Genomic DNA, 24,018 nt, shown 5'->3' with positions numbered 1-24,018 from the left:
TTATAGGTGAGGGTACTTACATCCATTTGCTTGCTCACATGTGGGATATCTCCTCCATGCCATGTGGCAGCTTTCCCTTTACTCATACCTTTGCTCTACATGTGCTCATGGCACCACAACTCTCAACACCTCCCCTTGGTGCCATAATCCTTTGGCTACTGCAAGGTGGTCAGATGTGAGTTACATTCCATCACCTCCCCTTAGTGCTTGCATTGCTTCTTAAGGTGGTAAAGTGTGGTTTTTACATGTCAATACCTCCCCTAGGTGCTTTCATAGCTACTCTCAGGTGGTCAGGTTTGATTACAAACATATAGGCAAGGTTGGCAAGGTTTTTGTTTCTCAATACATTCCATTGATGTCACCTTTTGGCTCATGGCTTGATGACGATGGCGCTTGCTTCTTCGCTTGACGTAGTTTGATGCATGATGCTTTGTTCTTCCATGTGCCTTTATGCTTTATGTGTGGATGCCATGCTTCGTGCTATGGTCATCTCATGCACTTGTGCTTTTAGCATTTTTATGACAATAATGTGTGCATTCATGCTTTGCTTTTTCATTTGTTGCAAAGGTCTTACCAATTGATTTCTTTCAATATTGGCAGTGTCTAATTGCATACAATGATTCTGACATGGACAGGCGTGTAGAGCTCGAAAAAATGATCACTTTTTCTTTTTGGAGCGTGTCGAGATTCTTCCTGGATTGGAAGTTACACTTTGTTGAAGCTTTTGTGAGGAAGAGGGCCTTTGATGATGTGGCACAGAGATTCACATGCTGAATTCCATACTGTGCTTAGCAAGGGATGATGTGCTTAGGTGGCACTTTGCTGACTGTGCTGTTGATTGGGTAGTTGATGATTGTGCATGATGACATGGCACCTATGGAAAAGGCTGCCATGTGGCATAAAGTTTACCAACCCTTTTACCACATGGTTAAATCTGACCACTGACCAAACCCTTGCTAACCAAGGTTAGATTTACTTAACCAATACCAAAGTAACTTAACCTGACTAAGCCCCCAAGTAACTTAACCAAGGTTGAATGTTATCCTTCCACGTGTCTTTGACATCTGCTGCCGCGTGACTTAAGGTTTACAACCTTAGAAAAAAGAAAAGCTTTGAAGCTTTCTCTGGAATGCAGGATGATGGCGACGCGGTAGGCAGGATTCTAGAGCACTGCAGAAGCCGCTTGGGAGTTGTTCAGGCTAAGCGTCAGAGCTTATGTGTGCAGGGCGGTCGACTGCGAAGCATTGCTCGTAGGAGATGGCTTCTATGTCATGGCAGTTTTGAAGAACATCGTTGATGGAGGCGCCTACTTTGCTAGAGGCCAGGCTTGGTCGTCGTTTGTGCATGGGCTAGCTTGTAAGAGCTGTTGCTAGCACGATATACGCGGTGCTGCTTTGGCATTGCTCATTGAACGTTCGTCGAAGGCGTGTAGGGAGGCCTTATATGCCATTGCTTGGCATAGGAGGCTAGGTGGTCTCTCGGTGCTAGATCTCTTGTGGGCGACCAGTGATGCTAGAGGCTTAGGAGCTTGGACAGTCCATCGTTCGTGGTTGTTGGAGCATGACTATGGCACAGAAGAGCTTTGACTTTGCATGCAGCACGTTTTGTTGCTAAAGAGGTAGATGGGCTACCATGAGGTTTAGACTGTAAGTAGCAGGGTGGCTACTGCTGCTTAGTTCATTACAAGAGGGTTGGAGCCTCCTGTGAGCTTGCATATGCTGCTTCGGCTGTGTGGCATCGACGAGTGCTGCTTTGGATTGGTCATTTGAGCATAGCGCCTCAGGGCTGGCATTCGTTGAGAGACTTTGGCATATCTACTGGATCTCCATCGTCGACACCATCGCTCTTTGTATCCTCCTCTCTACCTTCGCCAGCTGTAGCCTGTGTTGAAGGAGTCGCCCGATTAGTTACGGGATCTTCTTGGGACAACTAGCCTTCAAGCCTTCTCAAATAGAAGGAGATATTGAACCTTGGGACTACCAGAATGAAACTCTCTCTCTCTCACACACACAACGGAAGTAAGTGGACGGAAATGTCTCTCTCAAGAAGAAAGTGATCTCTCTTGGAATGGAAGTGAAGTTCACTCTAGAGGAAACTCAAATCTCTAAATGGAGTTTCAATATTTAGCTAAGAGAAACCATGAGTACCTAAGGTGTGCCTACAACTAATCAAGAAGAGCTAGACCTAAGCTCTGATACCATGACAAATCAGGGGATCGAGCTCTCCTAGTCATGAGACAACATCCTAATACAACACTAATCTAAGGAGGATGCAACCTAAGTGCAAACATGATGAAGAGAGTGCTCATGACATGTACCTCAAGTCAATTAGGTTCCAAGATAGATTAGCTTGGACTCATAAAGAGAATCTTGAGATGGTGCAAAGTGCTTGATTGATTTACTTCAAATGAACCTCCCTTTTATAGGTGAGGGTACTTACATCCATTTGCTTGCTCACATGTGGGATATCTCCTCCATGCCATGTGGCAGCTTTCCCTTTACTCATACCTTTGCTCTACATGTGCTCATGGCACCACAACTCTCAACAAGAGGGAGAGAGGAAGGCCCAGGAGGATCAAGACGCAGAGACCAAGGTCTCAAAGAGCACAGAGGAGGAGAATGAGGAAGAGCAAGAGTGAAGGATAGAGCAGAGGACCAAGGTGAGAGCAGAGGATCAGCATCCATGCCCACGGGGGAGAGGACACCCACCTCTAGCTCCAAGACAAAGAGGCCCTCCTCTAGTGAAAAGATACAGATTCAACAAGCTAGGGATCATGGCAATTCGAGAAATCAAAAAGTTTCAGAAATCTATTGATCTGCTCATCCCGATGGCAAGCTTCATGACGATGGCACGCAAGGTCATACAGGACCTCAACAACAATCCCATGTCCGAGTATTATAGGTGCAGAATCGTCGTAGAGGCTCCATGGCATATTTCCAGAGATGCCTTGCAACATGCAGCTGAGGCCTACCTTGTAAACCTCATGGCTAACACCCAGCTAGTTGCAATCCACAAGAAAAGGGTCACTGCTGCTGTGACCGCAAAGGATATGCAGTTCATTGTGCATCTTAGGAAGCCCAAGGGCACTTAGATTTTTTGTAAATACTCCTTGGGCGATAATTAGGGTTCAATTGGTGTACTCTACCTTTGGGCATCACTTTTGTATAATCCTCTTTTGAATATAATAAAGTGTCATTTTTTGCATCGTCTTTGTGTCTGCAATCTCCAATTTATTTTCATTGTATTTGCAATCTACAATTTACTTATATGCAATTTGAAACAATAAATTATATTTTGCCTTTGTGTTTGCAATCTCAATTTACTTACATGCAAAATGAAATAATATTCATAAGCAAATCTCAATGTAACATGCAAAAGGAAATAATACTCAATTTTATTTACATGAAAAAGGAAACAATATTCAGTAAACAAACAAGAAAATAAATTGAAAATTGTGTTCTTTATTAATTCAAAGTGGTATTACAAAGAACATCCCCTTTAGGGCACATGTTACTCTAGCCTATGCTTCTTCTTGCTTGGTTCAGATCCCTTTTTAGCTTGATAAAGAAGAGAGGGTTGCACAATTTCATTTTCTATGGCTTAGGGATCCGTAACACCAGCTAGCCCTACAATGGCCACTAGATCAACAGGGTAGCTCATCACATTTTAGTATTCCATCGGCAATTATCACCAGATGGAAAGTTAAATACTATGAAGTTTAGGATCCTTGGTTGAATGGTGAAGATGAGGGCCATCCATCCTACTTTGGATCGTGTTGTTTTGATTAGGCATAATGTAGCTTTATTTTTATTCTTAGACACATTTTACGGACATGCACGTGCATATAACATACATGAGCAAACACACTACCTAGACATCATGAAACGGGAATTAACTAATATAGACAGACGATTTGCATTAAGCATTGAGAACATATTCTTTAAAAGAATGAAAGTATTGGTTAGACAAGTTTTTTCATCAACGTGGATACGACTACGAAAAGGTCAACTACAAGGAAGATCATTGTAGGCATAGCAAGCACTACATGACACTAACATTGAGAAACTATTGCAGTCTAATATTGGGTAGCATGACTTCACTTGTTTGCAAACATCCACAGAGTATAAGCAACAGAAGAAAAACCATTTTGCCATGCTCGGGCAATTAGGCCCACCAACCTTCTTTGTGACTTTCTCCATAGCTGAGAAGCCTTGGGATCCCTTGACTAAATGCTTGCATCAACTTAAACACAATAGCATAGCAACAATTGAGACTACAACATCCTTCGAACTGCATGATCTAATCCGCTCATATCCTGTCACAACTGGACCCAAGTACACACTAGTGTCAGTGATCCTCCCTCTCAGACTATTGTACCTCATACTACTTTTAGTGATATTGCTAGACGTCAAAGTGGTGTACCAAGTGCTACTAATTCTTCAACAACTGGTCCTATTGTTCCTACTTTCGATCCTCACTTCAGAGTCCTTCCCCCTAATTTCAGAGTACATGCTACCTTAGTACCTTCTATCAGAGTACCTTCAGTTGTTAAAGAATAACTCTACATTACTACTACTTGTGCTCCTTTGGTTGTCAAAGTCAAGGAGGAAGCTGACTAATGTGCTATTGGGACTCTTTACTGGCCTAGATGCTTGGTCTCTTTTTGTTGCATCCGATTATATATCAAACTTCAGAGCACTCACTACACAAAGACATCATCACATGGAACGACATGTACAACCATCAGAAACAAACAAAAGAGAATAACGCAGAATAATTCAACAAGATCAAATCCTACCGTGCAATAACAACAAATACTTTGTCACATACAACAACACCAACAAGCAACATAGAGTCCATGAACTTAAATGATAAATTCGACCTGGCCATCAAAATGAACATGTAAATAAACAACCAGAAAAAAATAACCTTACCAATCCTCCCAATACATGATGCCCAACAAAAAATACTACAAGAAATTGCAAAGCCTCAACAATGAGCAATGCCTCTTACTTGAGGACATCATGTTAAAAATAATAATATATCCCGAACATTGTCTTTTCTTATTCTTATCAAGGAACGCAAGAACTGGAAAAACTTTTGCTCTCATGCTCATAGTGCAATCTCTGCTCCAATTTTACTCGCACCGTGAGGTTTCTGACATTGAACTACCAAGGGTTCTACTACTGGCATATACAAGGAGAGCCTCATACATTATCGATGGCACAACAATTTACTCTTCACTACACTGCCCTCTCCGCAGATAAGCTTCAACAATTATCATCACTATACAAGAATGTTGACCTGATAGTCCTAGATGAAATATCATTGGTGGGATTAAACACATTCAAAGCAACAGACATGCACATGCGTGAAATAAAACACAATCACCACGATCTATTCAATGGGGTAGATGTACTTCTATGTGGAGACTTGTACCAAGCAAGCCCAACAAAAGGCTCCTGGATTTTCCTAGAACAATCTACATAGACAAACAACGCCCGATACTACAAGCTAAAAAAGCTAATGCGACAAGGTAACTTACAATTCCTCGACCTCCTCAACAAGATCCGGACAGGTTGCTAGAGCAACGCAAACCTCACAATGCTGAACAATCTATATCTTAAAGATCCGCCACACAAACACACCATCCCACACCTCTTCTACATGAACGTCGTCGCTAAGGACAAACACAACAACTATGTCTTCAACTCACTGATCCCCTCCACACATAATTAAGGCCCATGATCTGAAGCACAAGACTTGCAACAAAAAAATGGCCATCCCCAAAGATCCAAAAAAGACAGCAACCTTGCATAAAGAGCTACGTCCTAAGCCGGGATGATAGTTGAGATATGTTCTGGAAACTTGGATATCAATGATGGACTAGTAAATGGCACAGATGGCATATCCAAAGGGTCCAACACACATACACCACCCTTCGTTATTTGGGTTGAATTTTCAGATCCAAAGGTAGGGGCAAAAAGCGCTCTCAAAACAGATTCTTTTACATTTCCAACGTACCATTGACATGGACACCAATATTACAAATTAAGCGAGAGTTCCAAGTGGGCAAAAACCACCTAAACACTATCTGTAGACAATAATTCCCAGTCTAGCCTGCAATAGCACGAACAATCCATTGCGCCCAAGGACTTTCCATGGACTCTCTTGCATTCGACCCATCAAACATCAAGTGCAACATGCTACAAGCACCTGCTCACCGTAGTCAAACAATTCACCTCATATGAGAGTGGTTCTGAATGCTTGCTAACCACATTCAAAACAGATCAACCTCAAACCCTCTCGATTATAAACATCTATAAATCACCGAACGCACAGACCACAACACTACTTTAGCAATTACAAAAGTTGTTTCGCCCCATTCCTTACGAGTCCAACATATTCATTGTAGGAGACTTCAACATCAACTTCAACATTGCAACGACAAACACCACAAAGTTTGCTACATTCATGACTGAACACGGTTTCAAACAACTTATCAACAATTCGACAACTATCCATGACATATGGACAAACAAAAAAACAACCAGCAGGATAAGTGGAACAAGCTATATCTACCGGTCGGACCACTCTCTTATCTACACCACCATACACACAAAATAACTACACCAGATCATTTTCCAAAGTCTTATAATCCATTTTATTTTTCAACCTTACAATCCTCTCACGGAGGCCAAATGAACATAATTCAACTTGTTTCTTTTTGTGTGGCATTCACGCACATGTAGGAAATTAGGATGAGAATAGCGTCAATGATGGGAATATATGAGGCTAGGGGAAGAGAGGCCAAGGGAAGGGGGACACGTGTGAGATGGTGTGTGCCACGTGGGAGGCTCGTGGCCACACAAAGAAGGCGACCCAAGGCCACGGGTCAAGGTGCGGCTGATCAATGGGGGAGCGACACGTAGGTGCCAAGGGGGCATGCCATGTCAGCAGAGCCCTCTCTTTGATTCACAGGCAACTGCAGCTTCTCGTTGTGGTGGGAATCTAGCTATGGTGCTCTGCTTTCCTGTTGATTTCGATCCATCCATCCCTCCTGCACTCCATTCCTTCTTGCATGGCGCTTCCCTGCTCGCCATTCCCATCTAATCACCCCATCTTGGATGAGATTTGACTGACCTCGCAACTTCGCACCATCTATCTCTCTCTCGCCCTGCTGGGATTGCTTGCAACCATGCTGCAACGCCGAGCCCTGCCTCTCCTCGGCCTTGCATCCTTGCACCGTCTCACTTGGAGCCCCCTCCATGTCCGCATGGCGTTCAAAGAAGCGCCGTGGCGTCTGTTGACAGATACCCCTCCACGGGACTCCCACGTATTGGGTTGCGATACGAGGCTTGTGCGGTGGGCAGCGCTGCACATGAGCAGAAGGATTTTGAGCGTGAAGGCATTGGGAAGTGATAGGGACGGAAAGAATGGTAATGGAGTGGAAGGATGGGATCCATCTTTGGAAATAGAGGTGCCGTCCGATCAACGTCCGGTAAGCTCTTGCTCTGGTCTAGATGCACAGTGACGAGCTGAAAACAGTAGCATGACTCTGAGTTCACGCATTCCGTCCGCATTGGCCTGATGGGCTTATGTTTGTTTGATTAAGCTGGATGTAGGCAAATGAGTTAGCGGCCTTGAAGGAGGAGGCTCTCTACTCTTGGGCGCAGCTTAGTCCGACAGACTTTACGATCCGTCTAGTTGGACTCTGGTTGCTGTTCTTCGTTTTCTTGGGCGGACCTATTGCAAGTGCGAGCTTTGAACCCACGAGAGTGAGTGCGACACGATACTGAACCAGAGTGGGTGCGTGTCCGAAATTAATGAAGGTGATGTATTTTCTGGGATGAAAACCCGGAGCGCGTAAGGGGACATTAGGAATGGATATCTTTGCTTTGTGCGTTGATTGTATTTGACGACGACAGTCTACCAAGCGCTCGTCTAGAGACCTCAACGTTGACGGACAAGCGATCGGAATAATAAGGAAGGTCACGAGCTAGGAGCTAAAAGCAAAGCAGCCGTAAATTTGGCCGCATGTTAGGAGGGTGAAGCTACACTGCTGAGAATCCTGGTTACAGCTCGATGCGGTTTGATGAACCAGAAACTTCAAACCCCCTTGGGAAAGCCAGCCACAACCCTCCACAACTCCACCCACAGTCTGTGCAACCATGGAATATCATTTTAAGCCATTAGATTCAAAGTTTGAGGAGGATACGAACAACTTGAAATTCTGATCAGCCAACAATGTGCATAAAATGAACGAAGAGCCTATGATTTGTATTCCGTGGTTGACTACTATGAAGGACGCGACTCCTACCAATGGCCAACTACGCAGATAGATTTATTTGTCAGCCCCATCATTCTTGGACTGAGTAGAGTTACTTGCGTGTCACTGATAACGTGACGCTTTCTGAGTTCTTGCAAGTTGAAATCATATCATCGACAGATTCGACACGGTCCTCCAGAGGCCGATCGAGAGTGATTCGAGATGTAAGTAAATGTTAAATAATTGCAAAACTTGATCATGCGATTGGTTTGCGATGGGATTCAATCGGCAGTCCCTTGTGTACTTAGGAGGCGAGTTGCCAATTTGGTAAACACGCATCATAAGAACGCGTATTTTATGTTAACCGCGTCACATCAACCCTGTTTGAGACTATTTCTAGTAATGAAAGTCTACATGTGGGGCGTACCACACGTTTGGTAGACAGGACTCCATCTTAGAGCCAACAAAATAGAGCCTTGTACTTTGTATCCAATTGTTTCCGAAGAACAAACGGATTAGGCTTCCGTTTGATTTCGTTGTTCTCGAGGTTTTTCGTGTAGAAGCAAACTCTTTTACGACCAACTTTCAAGCAAGAAATTCCTAGAAAGAAAGGCAGCGCAGTCCACTAGAGAAAGTTGACTATTCGATGGGGGGCTCTTTATTCCAATCAGGTATGGCCTCAACCAACTCCCCTGGTGCAGAAACCAACTCCTCCGCTTCCACAGGAAACGTCGCGTGGAGGTAGTCGATGTCACGAAGAAATTCTGGAGAAGCGGAAAAGGCTTCAGAATCATGCACGGAAAGGTGGGCAGCCTGACCAAATTCTGTGAATGTGAACGGGATACAATCCCCACAAAGGCAATCTCCACTCTTCCCTTTGACCACGGGATAAATTCTACATTCCGGACATAGATCTTGGCCGTTCCCGGGTTTCCGACCTCTGCCGCTGTCACGTGGATATCTGTTCCGTTTCCGCAAGTAGGGGGTTGGGTGCAAAGGGCTTGGATAAGCATCCAACTGGGAGGAGAGTTTTGCGGGTGGGATGTCCAGAACGTTGGCTCGGTAGAGCTGCGGTCTTATGTTCGTTCCATAGCATCTTTCAGTCATACTATTTTATGAGCAACTCGTAGAGGAAGCCTGCAGTCTGCACATATTTAACGGAGGTTTGCCTCCGAGGTTCCTCTGCTTCCCTCAACTTCCCCACGGACCAATATTATGAGAGACTTCTCGCCTGGTAAGCGAAATACAAGAACTGAGCTGCAAAAGGGTATTCCATGGGCTCTTTGCCGTACCAAGTGTCTCCTTTCCTCCCGCTAAGGGGCACTATCTTATATCGAGATGCTTGTAAAGGATTATCTGGATATGGGCCATTTTTCTCCAGCTTATTGCAGGGCACTCGGTGAAACCGCAGCAAGTGCTGTTCAGAAATATGAGTTTCAAATATGAAATGTGATACAATGGTTCCTATCTTGCACACTTTTCGTATCGATGGACTGCTTAGCTATCTATTCTGACGGCACTAAAGTATTTTTACCCAGATTACCTGTGAATTTTTTTGAGTACATTTGTAGTGAATGTCTTATAAACGTGTAGCGTATGAATGTATGCACTGACGGCATAATATGAGAATAGAGAATAATGAAAAGCCAGTGACATCGGATATGCTTTTACTGTCACACTGAACCTAATTCTCTTTGCAAGTTCTTGTTGTCTGCAACAATTGCAAATACCACTTTCCATGATCTTTCTTTCAATGATATGAAGCCAATACTTGAGATTATCCTTCTCGAGGGTACATTGTGTACTGATCATAGGGATAATTGAGTGCTATGTGCTATGTCACTGCTCTTTCTCCCTTCTTCCATATTTTCAATACACTTCATAATCATTCACTTAGCCAATCTGCCGAAATGTGTCTCACAAAAAGCAAAGTATGTTTCCTTTCTTTCTTTTGTTTCTGCGGTACGTGTGTATGGACTTTACCTAGCTCCTTTTTTCATCATGTTTAAGTAATCTTGGGCTCTGTGTGTGTGTGTGTGTGTGTGTGTGTGAGAGAGAGAGAGAGAGAGAGTTGCGGTGTGTGTGTGTGTGTGTGTGTGGTGGAGAGGCGAGAGATGGTGGTGAGGTCGTGAGGGTTGCTGCTCAGCCTCCCTGAGCCCCCGTACAGGTCTACGTCAGGCCTCCGTACAGCCCGCGCTTTGCCCGTACAACTGTACGGACGTTGTACATCTGTACGGACGCCGTACAGACAGCTTGCTTCTTCCCTGTGCAGCCCGGCCACAACTGCTCGTCCTTTGATCTTCATCCCCGCTGTATTTCCGTACCCTCCGTCCTTTTCCGTACAGCCTGCCTCGCCGTTTTGCGTCAGCAGCCCCTTTCCATTTCTGCATTCCGTACAGCCTCTGCGCATCCTGTCACCTTCCATACGACTCAACCCCCGCAGACTCTCTTCCGTACATCCGTACGATTTGTACATTCCGTACAGTCCGTACAGTTTGCACTTCCACCCCGTTCCTTGTCCGTACAGTTATGCTCCGCCTCTTGCATTTCATCAATCCCGCCCTGCTTCTCTTCATGGAGGACCAGTTCAAAAGTTACTCTCGCAAGGAGTCGTCCCGGGACTCCAAAAGACAGCAAGTTGATTTCTGTACTGTAGATTCTGTAGACGCTCACTATGTTTTTGACATGCTTAAAGATGAATTTCATCACAGCCGGAAGGAGTGGGCCAAACCTCCCTCGGCCATCAAATATAAGTTGAAGCTGCCTTCATTGGTTGCTCCTCTTCGAAAGTTCTCTCAGCAAGCAGTTATCATTTTTTTCCCAGGAAAGTTACCTTCAGCAAATGATGTGGCCCAGTGGGTTCAGGGATTGTTGGGAGGCTGCTTTGTTGAAGGAGTATACTTTGCTTTCAGGGGTTTTTATGAAGTGCATTTTTTGGATGCCTCATATCGTCAGCAGATATTGGAGATGTCACCCTTATTCTATGGCAGACAAATGGTGCATGTCATGCCATGGTCGCCAAACAAGGATTACCACAACCTCATTCGACATCACTGCCCCGTATGGGTTGAGGTAGTGGATTTTCCGGACTATATGAGGGCTAAGTTACCAAGCTTGGCAGCCACTTTGGGGCAAGTTGTATGCCCACCCCGTCCCTCGGGTAATCGCAATCGCTTTTGTATTCTTTGGGATACAGATCACCCAACCCCTCCTTCCATTGCGGTAGAAGTGGAGGATGTTTCCCTCGGTGAAAAATATTTTGATTTGAAATGGGGAGTTTTTGCAGGTGCTTGTTTCACATGCCATAAGTTTGGCCACCTAGCCTCACAGTGTCCTGCAGTCCTGCATCAGCTCCCACCTACAGCTATTGCTCCAGAAAATACTCCCCCCCCAACTTATGCCCCGGGGTCTAAGGCTATGCCTACCAAACTGGGTGATGTGGCATCCAAATCTGTCCCTTCCAAAGAAAATGTGGTTCAGGTTCCAGCCAAGCAAAAGGATAAGGGGAAGGGCAAAATTTCAGAACCTCATGCCTCTACCCAGGGTGCCTGGCAGCAACCCAAAAAGGTATTCGCTCTTAAACCACGTCCGTTACAATCTCGCCATTGGGATGCTTCAACTTCTACCCCTGGTCAAACTTCTACCCCCGCTGACAGCCTTGCTTCTCAACTGTGGGTTGATGTGTTAAAAAGGGGCATCCCTGTATGTGACAATGATGAGGATCATAGAGCTAATGATCCAGGAGGCCATGTGGATGTTGATGTCATGGCTGAGGCCTGACAGCTTATACTTTACTTTGCTTTTTGGTTCGACTGTACATATCTTCTATGTCTACTTCAATTACTTGCATTACATACAATGTTCAGGGTCTTTGCAATGTCAATAAGTGGAGACTTTTCTGGCATTATGTACATAGAATGCATCCCGATGTGATCTCTTTACAGGAACACAACCAACACTTCTTGGCTGGCCAGCAAGGCCACTATGCTGGTTATGATATTTTTTATGCTGGTACAATGCACTTTTCGGGGGTCTGCACACTGGTAAAACATGATATGCAGCCCACGGTTGCTTACAATGACCCTCAGGGTCGATGGATGGTGATCAGGTGCATCTGGCAGGCTGATCTCTATGAAATAGCATTTGTTTATGCCTCACAAACCTCTGCGACTAGAGCTCAAATGTGGGCCTCCCTCAAATAATATCCATGGCTGTCCAATGCTTTTTTGTTTGGAGACTTTAACAACTCGCCTGCCACTCAAGACAATACCACTCATCGCTCTCACATGATCCCCACTGAGCTTCGACATTGGGAAGATATGCTCTCATCCCTGCATGCAGAAGATTTATGGCTCTCAACAAGGGACAGAGATATGGGTTATACATATCATCACAATGCCTTTACTCATTACTGGGCTCGACTTGACAGATGGTATTTGCTGCATGCTCAGCAGTATGCTGATTTTACATGTACACTATGGGTTGATCATTCCCTCTTGCTATCTGATCATTTTCTAGTATGCTTGACATTATCAAACAGATGATATGCCTTTTTATGGTCGTCGCCTGCTCCATGTTAATAGTGCTTATCTGCTTCATCAACAATTTCAGAACATGGTGAAAGTGTCCGTCCCCTCCTCTTACATGCTCAGGAGGATATGGATTTTGCTTGGATCAGTCTTGCTCATCGCTTACAGGCTGTTATTCAAGATTATGGACGGAGTTACATGGGAAACCTCAGGCTCAAGCTGAAATGGGCTCAGTCTCACAAGCAGCAAATGGATGCAATCAGTTCTCATAGGCAGCTTACCTCTTCTGAACAGGATTCTTGTGCTTACGCGGTTCATATCATCCACCAAAATGATCTTCGCAAATTAAAGAAGTGGCAAATCCGAGCTCGCATGAAACCCCTTTTGGATAAGGGCTGCTCCTCCAAAGCCTTTTTTAAAAGTCTTCATGCGGATAGGCGAAAGGAGGATATTTGCAGGATCAAGAAAGATGATGGCACCTGGACCACTTCCAAATCAGAATTGGAATCGCAATGTTCTAGTCATTTCTAGCATCTCCTTTCTCTTCAGCCTGATCATTTGATGCAAGTGAATGCAGCTAGGTCTCAATTTCTTATGCATGTTCAGCCTATATTGTCTCGGGAACAGGCTCATGCATTGGAGCAGCCTTTTATGCTCAATGAACTAGATGATGCTTTGAGTCATCTACGCAAAAGCAGCTCTCCTGATTGGGATGGATTGACTGTCGAATTTTTCCGTGCATTTTGGGGTGATCTCAAGAACACTCTTCTTCTAATGATCAATCATGCTTGGGCAGAACAATCTCTTCCCCCATCCTGGAAACATGGCCTAGTCAAATTGATTCCCAAAAAAAGGTTGTGTGAGACGATGGCTGATTGGCGGCCTATATCTCTCATGCCTGTCATTTACAAACTCATTGCTAAAATGATTGTCCTCAGGGTTCGCTTCTTTTTGCAAGCAGGACTTCATCCTAGGCAGTATGGGTTTGTCCCCAGAAGGCAGATCACTGTGACAATATCTCCAATGCTTTGCTTGCGATTGAGTATGCCAAATATTCTAAACAAGATGTTCTCATTCTGCAAGTAGACATTGCGAAAGCATTTGATACTGTCCATTGGGATTTTATCTCTCAGACTATGCATAAATTGGGATTTGGCCCTCGGCTCGTCCATATCATCTACTGGCTCTATTCTCAGGCCACGGCGCAGTGCTTGCTTGGTGGTAGGTTGTCAAGAACCTGTGACCCGCTCAATGAGACAGGGTTGCCCTCTTAGTTCTTTACTGTATGCCATTGCTACCCATCCGTTACTGTTGCATATGGACTATCTTGCAGATACAGGACAGCTTCATGGCTTGCAAATTCCAGGGGCACAGTCATTTCTTGCACAGGCATATGCTGATGATTCATACTTTATGCCCAGGAATTCTCAAAGTGACCTTTCTCACTTAATGCATACACTGAATGACTTTGGCATAGCTGCTGGACTGCAAATCAATTTTCAGAAATCAAAACTTCTAGCTTTGAAAGAAGCTGATTGGCATGCACTTCTCTGGCCAGGCCACATTATCTCTTCCCACACTATTGTGAGGCATCTAGGCTACCCCATTGGCTGGAATATTACCCCGCAACAACAGCTCAAATGGGTGCTTCAAAAGATCAACAAGAAGCTAGAATACTGGCATTTGTCCACTTGGCCTCTACATGTTCGACTTCGGATAGTACAGTCCATCATTATGGCATATGTGCAATTTTATTTGCCTCTTCTTCCCTGGTCTTTCAAGCATTTGGATTCCTATATGTCCCAGGCTATGGAGATATTTTGGAAAAGCAAATCTCATAAAAAGGCTTTGCGACTACTACCTATGTAGTCTATTTGCTCACCCAAGACTCATGGGGGGCTAAATATTCTCAATCTCCAGGTTCATATGTTGGCAAGAAAGAGCACTATGATTGCTGATTTTTTTCAGCAAAAACAGCCATGGGCTATTATGTTAGCAGCTATGTTTCTACTGCTTTTATTCATGATTGGAAGAGAATTCTCTCATATGCAAAATGGACAGGTGCTTCCTCTCATCATGGTAATTCTTTTCGCTTGGAAAGCATCCATTGGAGCAAGGTGTTTGAATTGCCTCTCGCTTTACAGGCACCTATTAAAGCATACAATCTCATGAAATTGGGCATAAGATTTGTTGGCGATGTTGTGGATCAACAAGGTTGTCATTTCCACAAGCTTGCAGGACATTCTCCTTGGGTCTGCATCATAGGTCCATTTGGAGAATACTTTCAACTATGTTGCAGCCATTTGTTCCGGTTCCTCCACTGTTTGTACAGGACAGATTACTGGACTGAAATGTGACTTCCTTACCTCCTGCTACCCATACGCTCTTAATGCACAATCTGACCTCCTCGAAGGTCTACAGATTTTTTCTTCCACCGCCATGGATTGACAAGCATGCCAACACTCTTTGGAATTTGGATAGGCCTTTATCTTGGTGGCAATCACAACTCATGAAAATCTGGAAAGCCAAATTGCCATTGAAACAGAGGCTTTTCTTTTGGAGATGTATAGTGGGAGCTTTTTCCATTGGGGTGAAATTGGTAGCATGCCGCATTGCTTCCCCTTCCTGCCCCCGTTGCTCTCATCACTGCGAGACAGTTCCTCACCTATTATGGTCTTTCCCACACTCTCGCATATTGACCACTCATGTTTCTCATTTGCTACGGCTTCGATTTCCCTCTATCAGATTTGGGAAACTCTTCTGGATGTTTGGATGCCTCTCATCTCAGATGTCTCCATTCCTCCTCTTCTTTCACTGGACTCGCTTTTGGGTACTATGGACCATTTGGACACAGAGACTGCATTCTAAGATGGGTCAACAGTTTCCTCAGGCATATATTTTCTTCAGAATGTCCCTCAAGCAATCCTTATATGACAGTTTTGCTGCAAGGGACTTGGATGCTACTAGCCTTGAAGTGTTCTCTATCTGTTTTTGAGTTCTTCCATTGGGCTCTCTTTTGGAGTCTAATGTCAGTGTGTGGGAGACTTCCCATCTTGTAAATTTATGAGAATATAAATACACTGGATTTTACTTTAAAAAAAAAAAGTGTGTGTGTGTGTGTGTGTGTGTCCATATATCAATCAAAGATTTCACCAAAAAAAAAGTGTCTCCATATATGTGTATATGTATATGTATGTATGTATGTATGTGCGTGCACACGCGTGCACACTTTTTTTTTTTTGGTAAATCAGATTTTTTATTTAGAAGAATGTACATTCATAGCTTTCCAAAGTGGAACAGCTACTACTCAAAACTAGCAGCAGTAATAAAACACTTGGAACTAGGCCAGAGGAAGGTCTCCAATAGAATGAGCATCCTGGAGAAACCGATACAAAGATAACCGCAAATAGGGAAAAACATGCACTAAAGAGTGCTCATACAATCGAATGGTATGAGCACAATACAATGATGAGAGAGTCCAATAACAACACCAGGAGAAGAATCGAACTAGTATGGCATAGCAGAATGTCTGCAAACAACCAAAACTGCTTGCCAAACGAAATCTTAGGAAAATGAGCACGAAGACCCGTCGTCAATCTGAAGAGAAAATCACGAGCAAGAGGACAGGTCAACATAGTCTCCATGGATGAGAACGAGTAGGGCATGCAGAAGAAGTGATATGCCTAGCAGCCAATAGAAATCCCACTGGTACAGCTCCTACCAAACAGTGCCATAAGAAAACCCGCTGCTTGGGAGGTTGCTTACAGCTCCTAATGCGATGAAGAGAAACCTTCCACCAAGAAAGAGACTTGTTTAGATGTAAAAAGTGATTTCCATAGTCGTGGATCCAATGCCAGGGAAACAAGAAATTATAAGCATTCTTGGCTTCTTACCTTTGATGATGTTTGGTAAGAAGGATATTGCATCTTTCTTGTCCACTCTTACGGAGACTTTTTGGCGCTCCAAGCATGGCCACAAGAGCATTAGATTGCTCTCCATGGAATATCCTTTCATGTCCACTCTTATGGAGACTTTTTCATGCTCCATGCATGGCCACAAGAGCATTAGATTGCTCTCCATGGAGCATCTCTGCTTGCCAAAGATGCATGGCGGTTTGAATATTTTGAATATTCACATACATATTTTTGTACGTAAGGGGAAAATGATATTGGAATTCATGCAAGATAACCAGTCTGGGGTTTCTATGATGCATTACTTGCTTTCACATTTGACCACTTATACTTTTGGGCACTGGCAACCCAACTCTTTGGGACTTTCTTTTGGGATATATTGATGGCAAAGTTTAGGGCTGTCCCTTTGCCTCTAGAATGTTTTCGGATTGGAAACAAATTCTTTCTCATCTCAAGTGACATGGTGGCAACTCTCTTGATGGAAATTCCTTGCATGCTGAGATTTTGCAATGGTCAAAGGTGTTTGATCGTCCCCTTGCCTTGCAAGAACCAAAACGCTCGTATTTAATCTCATAAAATAAGGGATTTATTTGGTGGGTGATGTACTTCATGTTGTACTTAATGTCTTTTCCATCAGCAGCCAAGCAGTATGGTTTGGGGCTGGATTATCTCCTATCCTAGGCTAGACCTAAACTTATCCCTAAACCTAAGACAGAAACACTATCATACGTTCTCGAGTGGGTACTAGTGAACAAGGACTGATCTTCTGACTTGACCTAAGGCTGAGAGACTAACTTACGTAGCTTGTACCTGACTGTCCCTGGACAAGGGCTCACAAAGGGGTCACAGCATACGATAAAATATCCTATTTAGGAACTATTATGCACTTGTCAATGAAGCCAGTGTGTCACTTTGCACCCAAGTGCAGGGGTGCATGTGACACTTTGGCCTTGATGATGGTCACATTATGCTTGTGTTTACGGTTTTGTGTTCAACAGCATGGTCGTGTATTTTGCGGTTTGTGTGTTGCACAGCTTCAGACAGGTTTGTGCAATCCTACCTAAGGCTGAACTTTGTGGTTCCTTCTATTGAGTAGTGAAGAAGCGTGTTGAGAAATTTGGATATTTTCGTTTGAGATCGTATTTGGGCTAGCCGCCCAATTGGTTGTGCTTTGACTGGCCATTTGGTTCTTGGGATTTTGTAATGTGCCAGAAAAAAGTGTGTGTGTGTGTGTACACTTCCTTTTTTGACAAAAAATAAAGTGTGTGTGTGTGTGTGTGCTATAGGCTAACATTAATCTTTGCTGCATCTGGATATTGGGCTTCCGTTATTAGACTGTTCGTAACTTATGCATTTGCACATCACCATCAACATTAGGAGAGTCTTGAGATCTCATGCTTATACCTTAACATCTCGTATGTAGCTGACAAATGTACTACTATGTTTGTTAGGAACCATTAAGGTTTGTTCTCGCAGGTGGAGCTGGAGCATTGTTTGCTGTTGCAGTTATCATTTTACGATTATATCTGGTCAGTATCTACATCCCATGATCATAATGATAATGATATGTGGTAGATGTTCCACATATCTAACATCTAGGGCTTTAGTTGCGGAGGTTTTTCAGGATTTTTCCATACAAGTAACAAAGTAAAATGGTTTTCAGGGTTGGAGTTATGTTGGTAATAGGCTTCTTTCAGCTGTTGTTCCATATGAGGAAACAGGCTGGTATGATGGACAACTTTGGGTGAAGCCACCAGAGGTAAGTGTTCAATGTTTGAAATGTGTGACAATGGAAGTTTGCTGCATCATAAGTTGCGCTAGAAATGCTCTACTCATTCGCCTACCAGAGGATATCACTTTATCTCTGTGCTTTCAATTGGACTTTACATTAATGAAAGGAAACTCGCCACAAAGAAAGCTCAAAATGATAGGAAGTTTTTTCTGATTCCTACAAATTCCATGTTTCTTGGGACAACTCTGCAACATACGCACTACAATCGAATAAGTTCAGGGTTAGAACATCTAAGAGATCTAATGAAACAGAAAAATAAGCTACGTTAGTGGAGTTAGCACTGGGGGACATTTAGCTAGAGGGGGATGAAAAAGAGGATATTGGGGAGGGCTGGCTCTTCATGCCGGCAAGTTTTATGAGCAGAGGGGAAAGACAATGCCCGGATGCATGGCAATTCATAGGGCCTGGACCGTGCAGCTCTCTTTCAAGGTGCATATTCAGCATGGTGCTTTTGCATGTGACACATAGGTCGGAGGATCGGAAGAGAAATATTGTTTGTCCCATTGCTGGCTCTTCACACACTGTCCCACTGCACATTGTTAAAACACCATGATGCTATGCCACTCAATGCACTGGACGGTGCTGAGGTTAACACTCCTATTGATGAGAAGCAGTATTGGGATGCACAGTCAAAATTGTAATGCATATCCATTGGTGGATGCCAAGACATTCAAAATTAAGAGGCAACATGAATGGCAGGACTGTTCATATGTTCGTGGACAGCGGGAGTGCTGACAGTCTCATCAACACCAAGATCTTATAGAAAGTGAAACTTCAACCCACTTAGATTGACCATGGGTCAAGACTTAAGGTTGCTACAGCACATGATAAGGAGGCTGCATAGCCAGGATACACAGCTCCAACTCTCACTTGATTACTCACTGTAGAAGACCTGTTTGCCTTGGATATGGGAACGATTGACATTGTAGGATGCAATTGATGAATCTCCAGGGGGTTTAGTGTTGATTTGAATGCTATGACTCTTTTCTTTGCACACAAGGGCAACATAGTAGTATTGCATGGTCTCATAATGCCCAAAAATGCAGCCAATTATAGCAAGGCGATTGCCCAGAGAACTCAAGGAGAGAGTGCATTATATGCATTGCAGCTGGTTGATCCACAAACTAGTAGTATTTCACTTGTGGAGGATTTTGCTGATATGCCCATGCCCACCAGCTACCTCCTCAGCACCCTCTCTATTATTGTACCCCTAGTGCTACCCCCACTAACTTAGCATAAATTTCCCCTTTATTTACAACCATAGAAATTTTCCCTCAAATTACATGTGGCAGCTGTCTTCAAGAAACATCTATGGCATCAAGTGCTGCTCGTCAATCTACCAAGTGTGGGTTCAATTGTTGTCTGAAGACCACTGCAATAGTTTAGATATCTCATCTGCTGGAGAGACAGCTCTGAATGGGCATTGTGTGGAACTGTCGAGAAAATTCTGAAGGGATTCTTTGTTGCAAAGTTGCCACATGAAATGGCACCACAGGGCTAATATCTACTCTCTAGAAGTCAGTCCTGATAGTGTGGAGGCCTTCAAACCAGTTACTGGAGGAGCAGGAGTGAAGGTGAGTCCACAAGAGGCACCCTGGTCTATGTCTATAATTTTGCTTGAGGAATGGTGGTTGATTCACAAGCCAAGGTGCAAAGGGACATGTGATCTGATCCACGAGAAGGGTAGAGGGGCCTACTTTTATGCATTTCATTTTTTAGGAGACAAGGCTTATGATCTAAAGCTTATGATCTAAAAGCGGAGCCATTTCAAAATTTTGATGTTATGCATGGAGTGGTGAGGTAGTCGGAATTAAAACCCTAAATTTGACACTCAATCTTAGTCTCAAATTGAGAGCCCAATTTGGGACTTTATGCTTTGGTACAGAATAGTACTACAAGTTTATTCACTATGTTGGTGGACAAGCTTGACTTTCTCTTCTTCGCCATGTGTGTATTGCATATCTCTCCTATGAAGGACTCATACATTGCCCTACCATCGGGGTTGGTAACTGACACATGCCTCAGCGAGTCTGGATTGTTCTCAGGCACTAATTCGGTCCAAGCCACTAATTCATCACTTACTCCAGCGATGTATATCTATATAACAGGGGTCAGAAACTTTAAGGCGTTGAGCCTGATATTCGCCTAATCTTCTATGTTCTCCCTACATAGGGCAGTCCCTATTCAGGGATGTACGAGGATAGATCATTTTCCAAAAGCAACATTCTCAGATGCTTGCATATTTATGCACCTATGTTTACATTTCTGGTGCAAGATGGCCCAAAATGCAGCCATGTACAGGTTTTGTATATACAGTTCTAACTGTCCCTTATGTACTTTTCTTCTTAATTGTAGAGTGTAAGAGTTGTGATATCTGGTTTTGTGGACCTGACTGTAGGTTCTTGCAAGGGATCGATTGCTGGGTGCATATCAGGTTAGTTGCACTAAGCACTTCTGTCAAACGTGTTTTTGGTTCTGGAAAGGCACAGTTTGTTGTCCTGGGCAAAATCGAAATATTGTGAGTGTTAATTGGTTGTGCTGATTGAATGGTCTATTTCAATACTTAAGTTCTTTGGGTGCCACATGCCTCCCTTGAAGCAACCGTGTTCTATAAAGCATCTTTGTGGTACATTTTCTGTTAAGAGTGCTTTCATCCTTCCGTTTTGCAGAGTGATCCAATTATTTATTGGATGGTTGAGTTCATTATTCTTCACTCTGCAACTTTGTGGACTTTTACATCTCGCTCTAACCATTATGGGACTATGCCTATTGCATAGACAATCATGGCTGTGGATCACATATAATAAGAAAGGATGGAAAGCATGAATAGTGAACAAAGATGCAGAGTAAACTCGTTGCAAGGTACAAGAAACTTCATGCTTAAAGATGATCCGTTTAGGCATCGGGTCGAGAAAACAATAACATTGGCCCCAAATAACATTCTGTGGTCAATCTTAATGTAAATGAAGTCAGCTACAGACTGAGAGAGAAAGGCCTCCAATCAAGATACAGTGTTCAAGATGTTAAGTTAATTGTTGGCAGCTCTTAGGTTAAGAAGTTGGCTGCAAATTTATGAAAAAATTACACTTGTTCCACCTCTCAATCCACGGAATTGAACTTTTTCTTTATCCTAATTATCTGGCTGGTCTGAGACTGCAGCTAATTATATGATAATTGTGAAGTTCTTTTATATGTAAGCATTGGATGGCAAACCATACTCAGCTTTTGAAGTCTTCTATAGTTCTTAAACATTGGGGAGGAACTTCTTAAGGAATCCACTGAGCAGAGCATTTTATATCATAAACACATGAAAACCTATTACATACCAACCTTGAGGTTATTTCAGAAAGAGAACCATCTAGAACCTGTAGGAGTGGCTTGATGAGGCGGTTAGAGAGACCTTGTATGTGACATTCTGTGTTACAGGATTGGTGGCAAAGTATTTCTTAAACCACCATCTCAATGAAGTCTAATGTCTTTTCAGTGTACTCTCATCTTCTTCAGTAGTGGTGCTTACCTCTTGTTGTGTGCCTTAACTTCATACTTCTATGACTAGTATCAGCTGTTTTCTATGCATATCTACTATCTGGCCCATTATGTGAAGTTTTTGGCTCTTATACAAACTGGCCTTTGCCGCATATTAAATATGACTATCAAATGTTAGAAATTAAGCTGAGTTTTCTTGGATCTCTGTTGCACGTGGGAGTTAGGTGAAACCAGTGATGAACCGGCTGAAGCAAACACTGCTCGGCGCAGCAGCACTGCTTGTGACTGCAACTATCTCGCTTTTTTTGCTGGTGCCACCACAGAACAGCAAAACTGCAGTCGTTTTCACTCCAAAAAGGAGCAGCTCAGGAGCCTTGGCTGCTGACACCAAAGTGGAATTCAGGTGTCTTACACTCAGTGACCTTTGTCATTCTTATGAAAACGTGTGCCTCCATTTCATAAGCTTGTACTAGTGATGTATGTATGTTTTGACATGGTATATGGTTTCAAAAAAGACAAGCTGTCTTGGTATAAAAGACATGCTGTCTACGGCGTACGCTGTATACCTTACGCCATTTTTTGACATGGTATATGGTTACAAAACAGACAGGCTGTCGACACAGTAGAGAGCTGCAGAAAAGAATGTGAGAATGCAATTTGCTTATTTGAAGGTTGGTGATTGTGTATCTTTTGTCACAGGAAAGAAGACTTGCTAAATCTCCCTGTCGAAGTCATGGATAATGATGAACTTGCAGCTGCAGCCGCTGCTGCTGCAAAGGGAAGACCTGTTTATTGTACAGATAGATTTTACCGTGCCTTGGCTGGGGGTCAGTATTGTAAATGGGAGGACCTGAGAAAGTGATGAGTATCAAAATCCCACTGACGCAGGTGCACCTCCAAAAGCTGTATTTTAATCCTAATTTTATTTTCCATTTGGCAGGAATTGCCAGATGCCTCATCAGTTGCAAGTTTATCTTTGCGAAAATGTCCAAGAGTTTTCCCAGAAATTAAGTTCTTGTGTATTAATACTTGAAAAGATAGAAATGCAAAGGCAGCTATCCTCGAGGGCACCATTAAAACCAGCCCATGCAAAGGATTCCTGCCTGAGACCTTAGAAAAACATAGACCGTGCTCAGATGTCCTACAATACCCCTCTTGCTCTTGCTCCCACATTGAGCATGGAGTGTCAATTGTTAAGCCAAATGTGTAGGGAGGCCGCTGATCAGCTATCCACCCACCACTAGCCTGCATGCCCCCTGATATTCCAAGTGGTGATGTTAGAATTGACTCCCTCACCTCGTCCTCAGGTTGCAGGGAAGGCCTCTGAATGGGTATTGTGAGTATGTGAATGATCTCCAATCAGACGATGATCCTTCCCTCAATAAACATGCTAGCCCATGGCTGCTCTATCTGCTACCAGCCAAACCCATAGCCACAAAAGCTTACCTAGGGGAGCTATTGATGAAGGTGTTGTACTAGCAGGGTTCGAACTCAACATTTGCTCAGCTAGAACTTGGCAGTTGACTTCACCATGCCCCCATCACTGTTAGGGAACTCATGTATTGGAGGCTTGGCGTCTCATAAGGGCCTGACTCCACAGACAGCTCCTTTCAAATCTCCAGTACAATGTCTGCTTCCATCGTGACCATCCTCTGACTGGCTCATCGTGACTGAGAATCCCAACAGCCTTTTCACAGAATTTTTTCTCATGTTCCACAGACTGTGCCCCAAAGTCCCTAATGCCCACCCACAATGCTTGTGCACACCCTGATATCTATTTATGTGAGCCTCAGATCTCTGAGCACCACAGAAGGGGCTGTCTTTCTATGTCGGCTTGCTTGGATAAACATGAGTGAACAAATCCTCGTTGGACTCTCGAGCAGCATCTTGTGAGAGGACCTTTGTGAAGATCTAATGAAGTGAAGCCTATCATGTCCACCCCTATGTATCATATTGAGACACTGCTTTCATCCACAATCCCCTTTTGCCTATAGAACAACCAGTGTTTGCAAAGCCGATCGAACATATGAG

General features: G+C 43.6%; 1 protein-coding gene across 1 annotated transcript; it reads left to right on the top strand.

Moving 5' to 3' along the window:
• Positions 1-6,995: 6,995 nt before the first annotated feature.
• On the top strand, positions 6,996-22,909 carry CGLD27 (DUF1230 family protein (DUF1230)). The gene is made up of 7 exons (XM_087398492.1): positions 6,996-7,501; positions 7,626-7,778; positions 18,161-18,238; positions 18,373-18,468; positions 20,900-20,935; positions 22,212-22,390; positions 22,687-22,909. Exons 1-7 carry the CDS (start codon positions 7,199-7,201, stop codon positions 22,847-22,849), a joined length of 1,008 nt encoding a protein of 335 aa, XP_087254618.1. The 5' UTR covers positions 6,996-7,198; the 3' UTR covers positions 22,850-22,909.
• The last annotated feature ends 1,109 nt before the right edge of the window (positions 22,910-24,018 follow it).

This window comes from Dipteris shenzhenensis, chromosome 27, assembly GCF_047967505.1.
Source record: "Dipteris shenzhenensis isolate YYH24624 ecotype China chromosome 27, Dip_SZ_1.0, whole genome shotgun sequence".
Taxonomy (NCBI): domain Eukaryota; kingdom Viridiplantae; phylum Streptophyta; class Polypodiopsida; order Gleicheniales; family Dipteridaceae; genus Dipteris; species Dipteris shenzhenensis.
Note: the sequence above shows the minus strand (reverse complement) of the source record. Positions and strands in the feature narration are given on the sequence as shown.

Bases quoted from the DNA above. Each gene is read 5' to 3' on its own strand.
- CGLD27 (XM_087398492.1), top strand. From the start codon at position 7,199: ATGCTGCAACGCCGAGCCCTGCCTCTCCTCGGCCTTGCATCCTTGCAC. The intron at 7,779-18,160 runs GTGAGTGCGACA...TATGTTTGTTAG, and splicing joins CGAGCTTTGAACCCACGAGA to GAACCATTAAGGTTTGTTCT. The intron at 20,936-22,211 runs GTTAGTTGCACT...CGTGGGAGTTAG, and splicing joins GATTGCTGGGTGCATATCAG to GTGAAACCAGTGATGAACCG.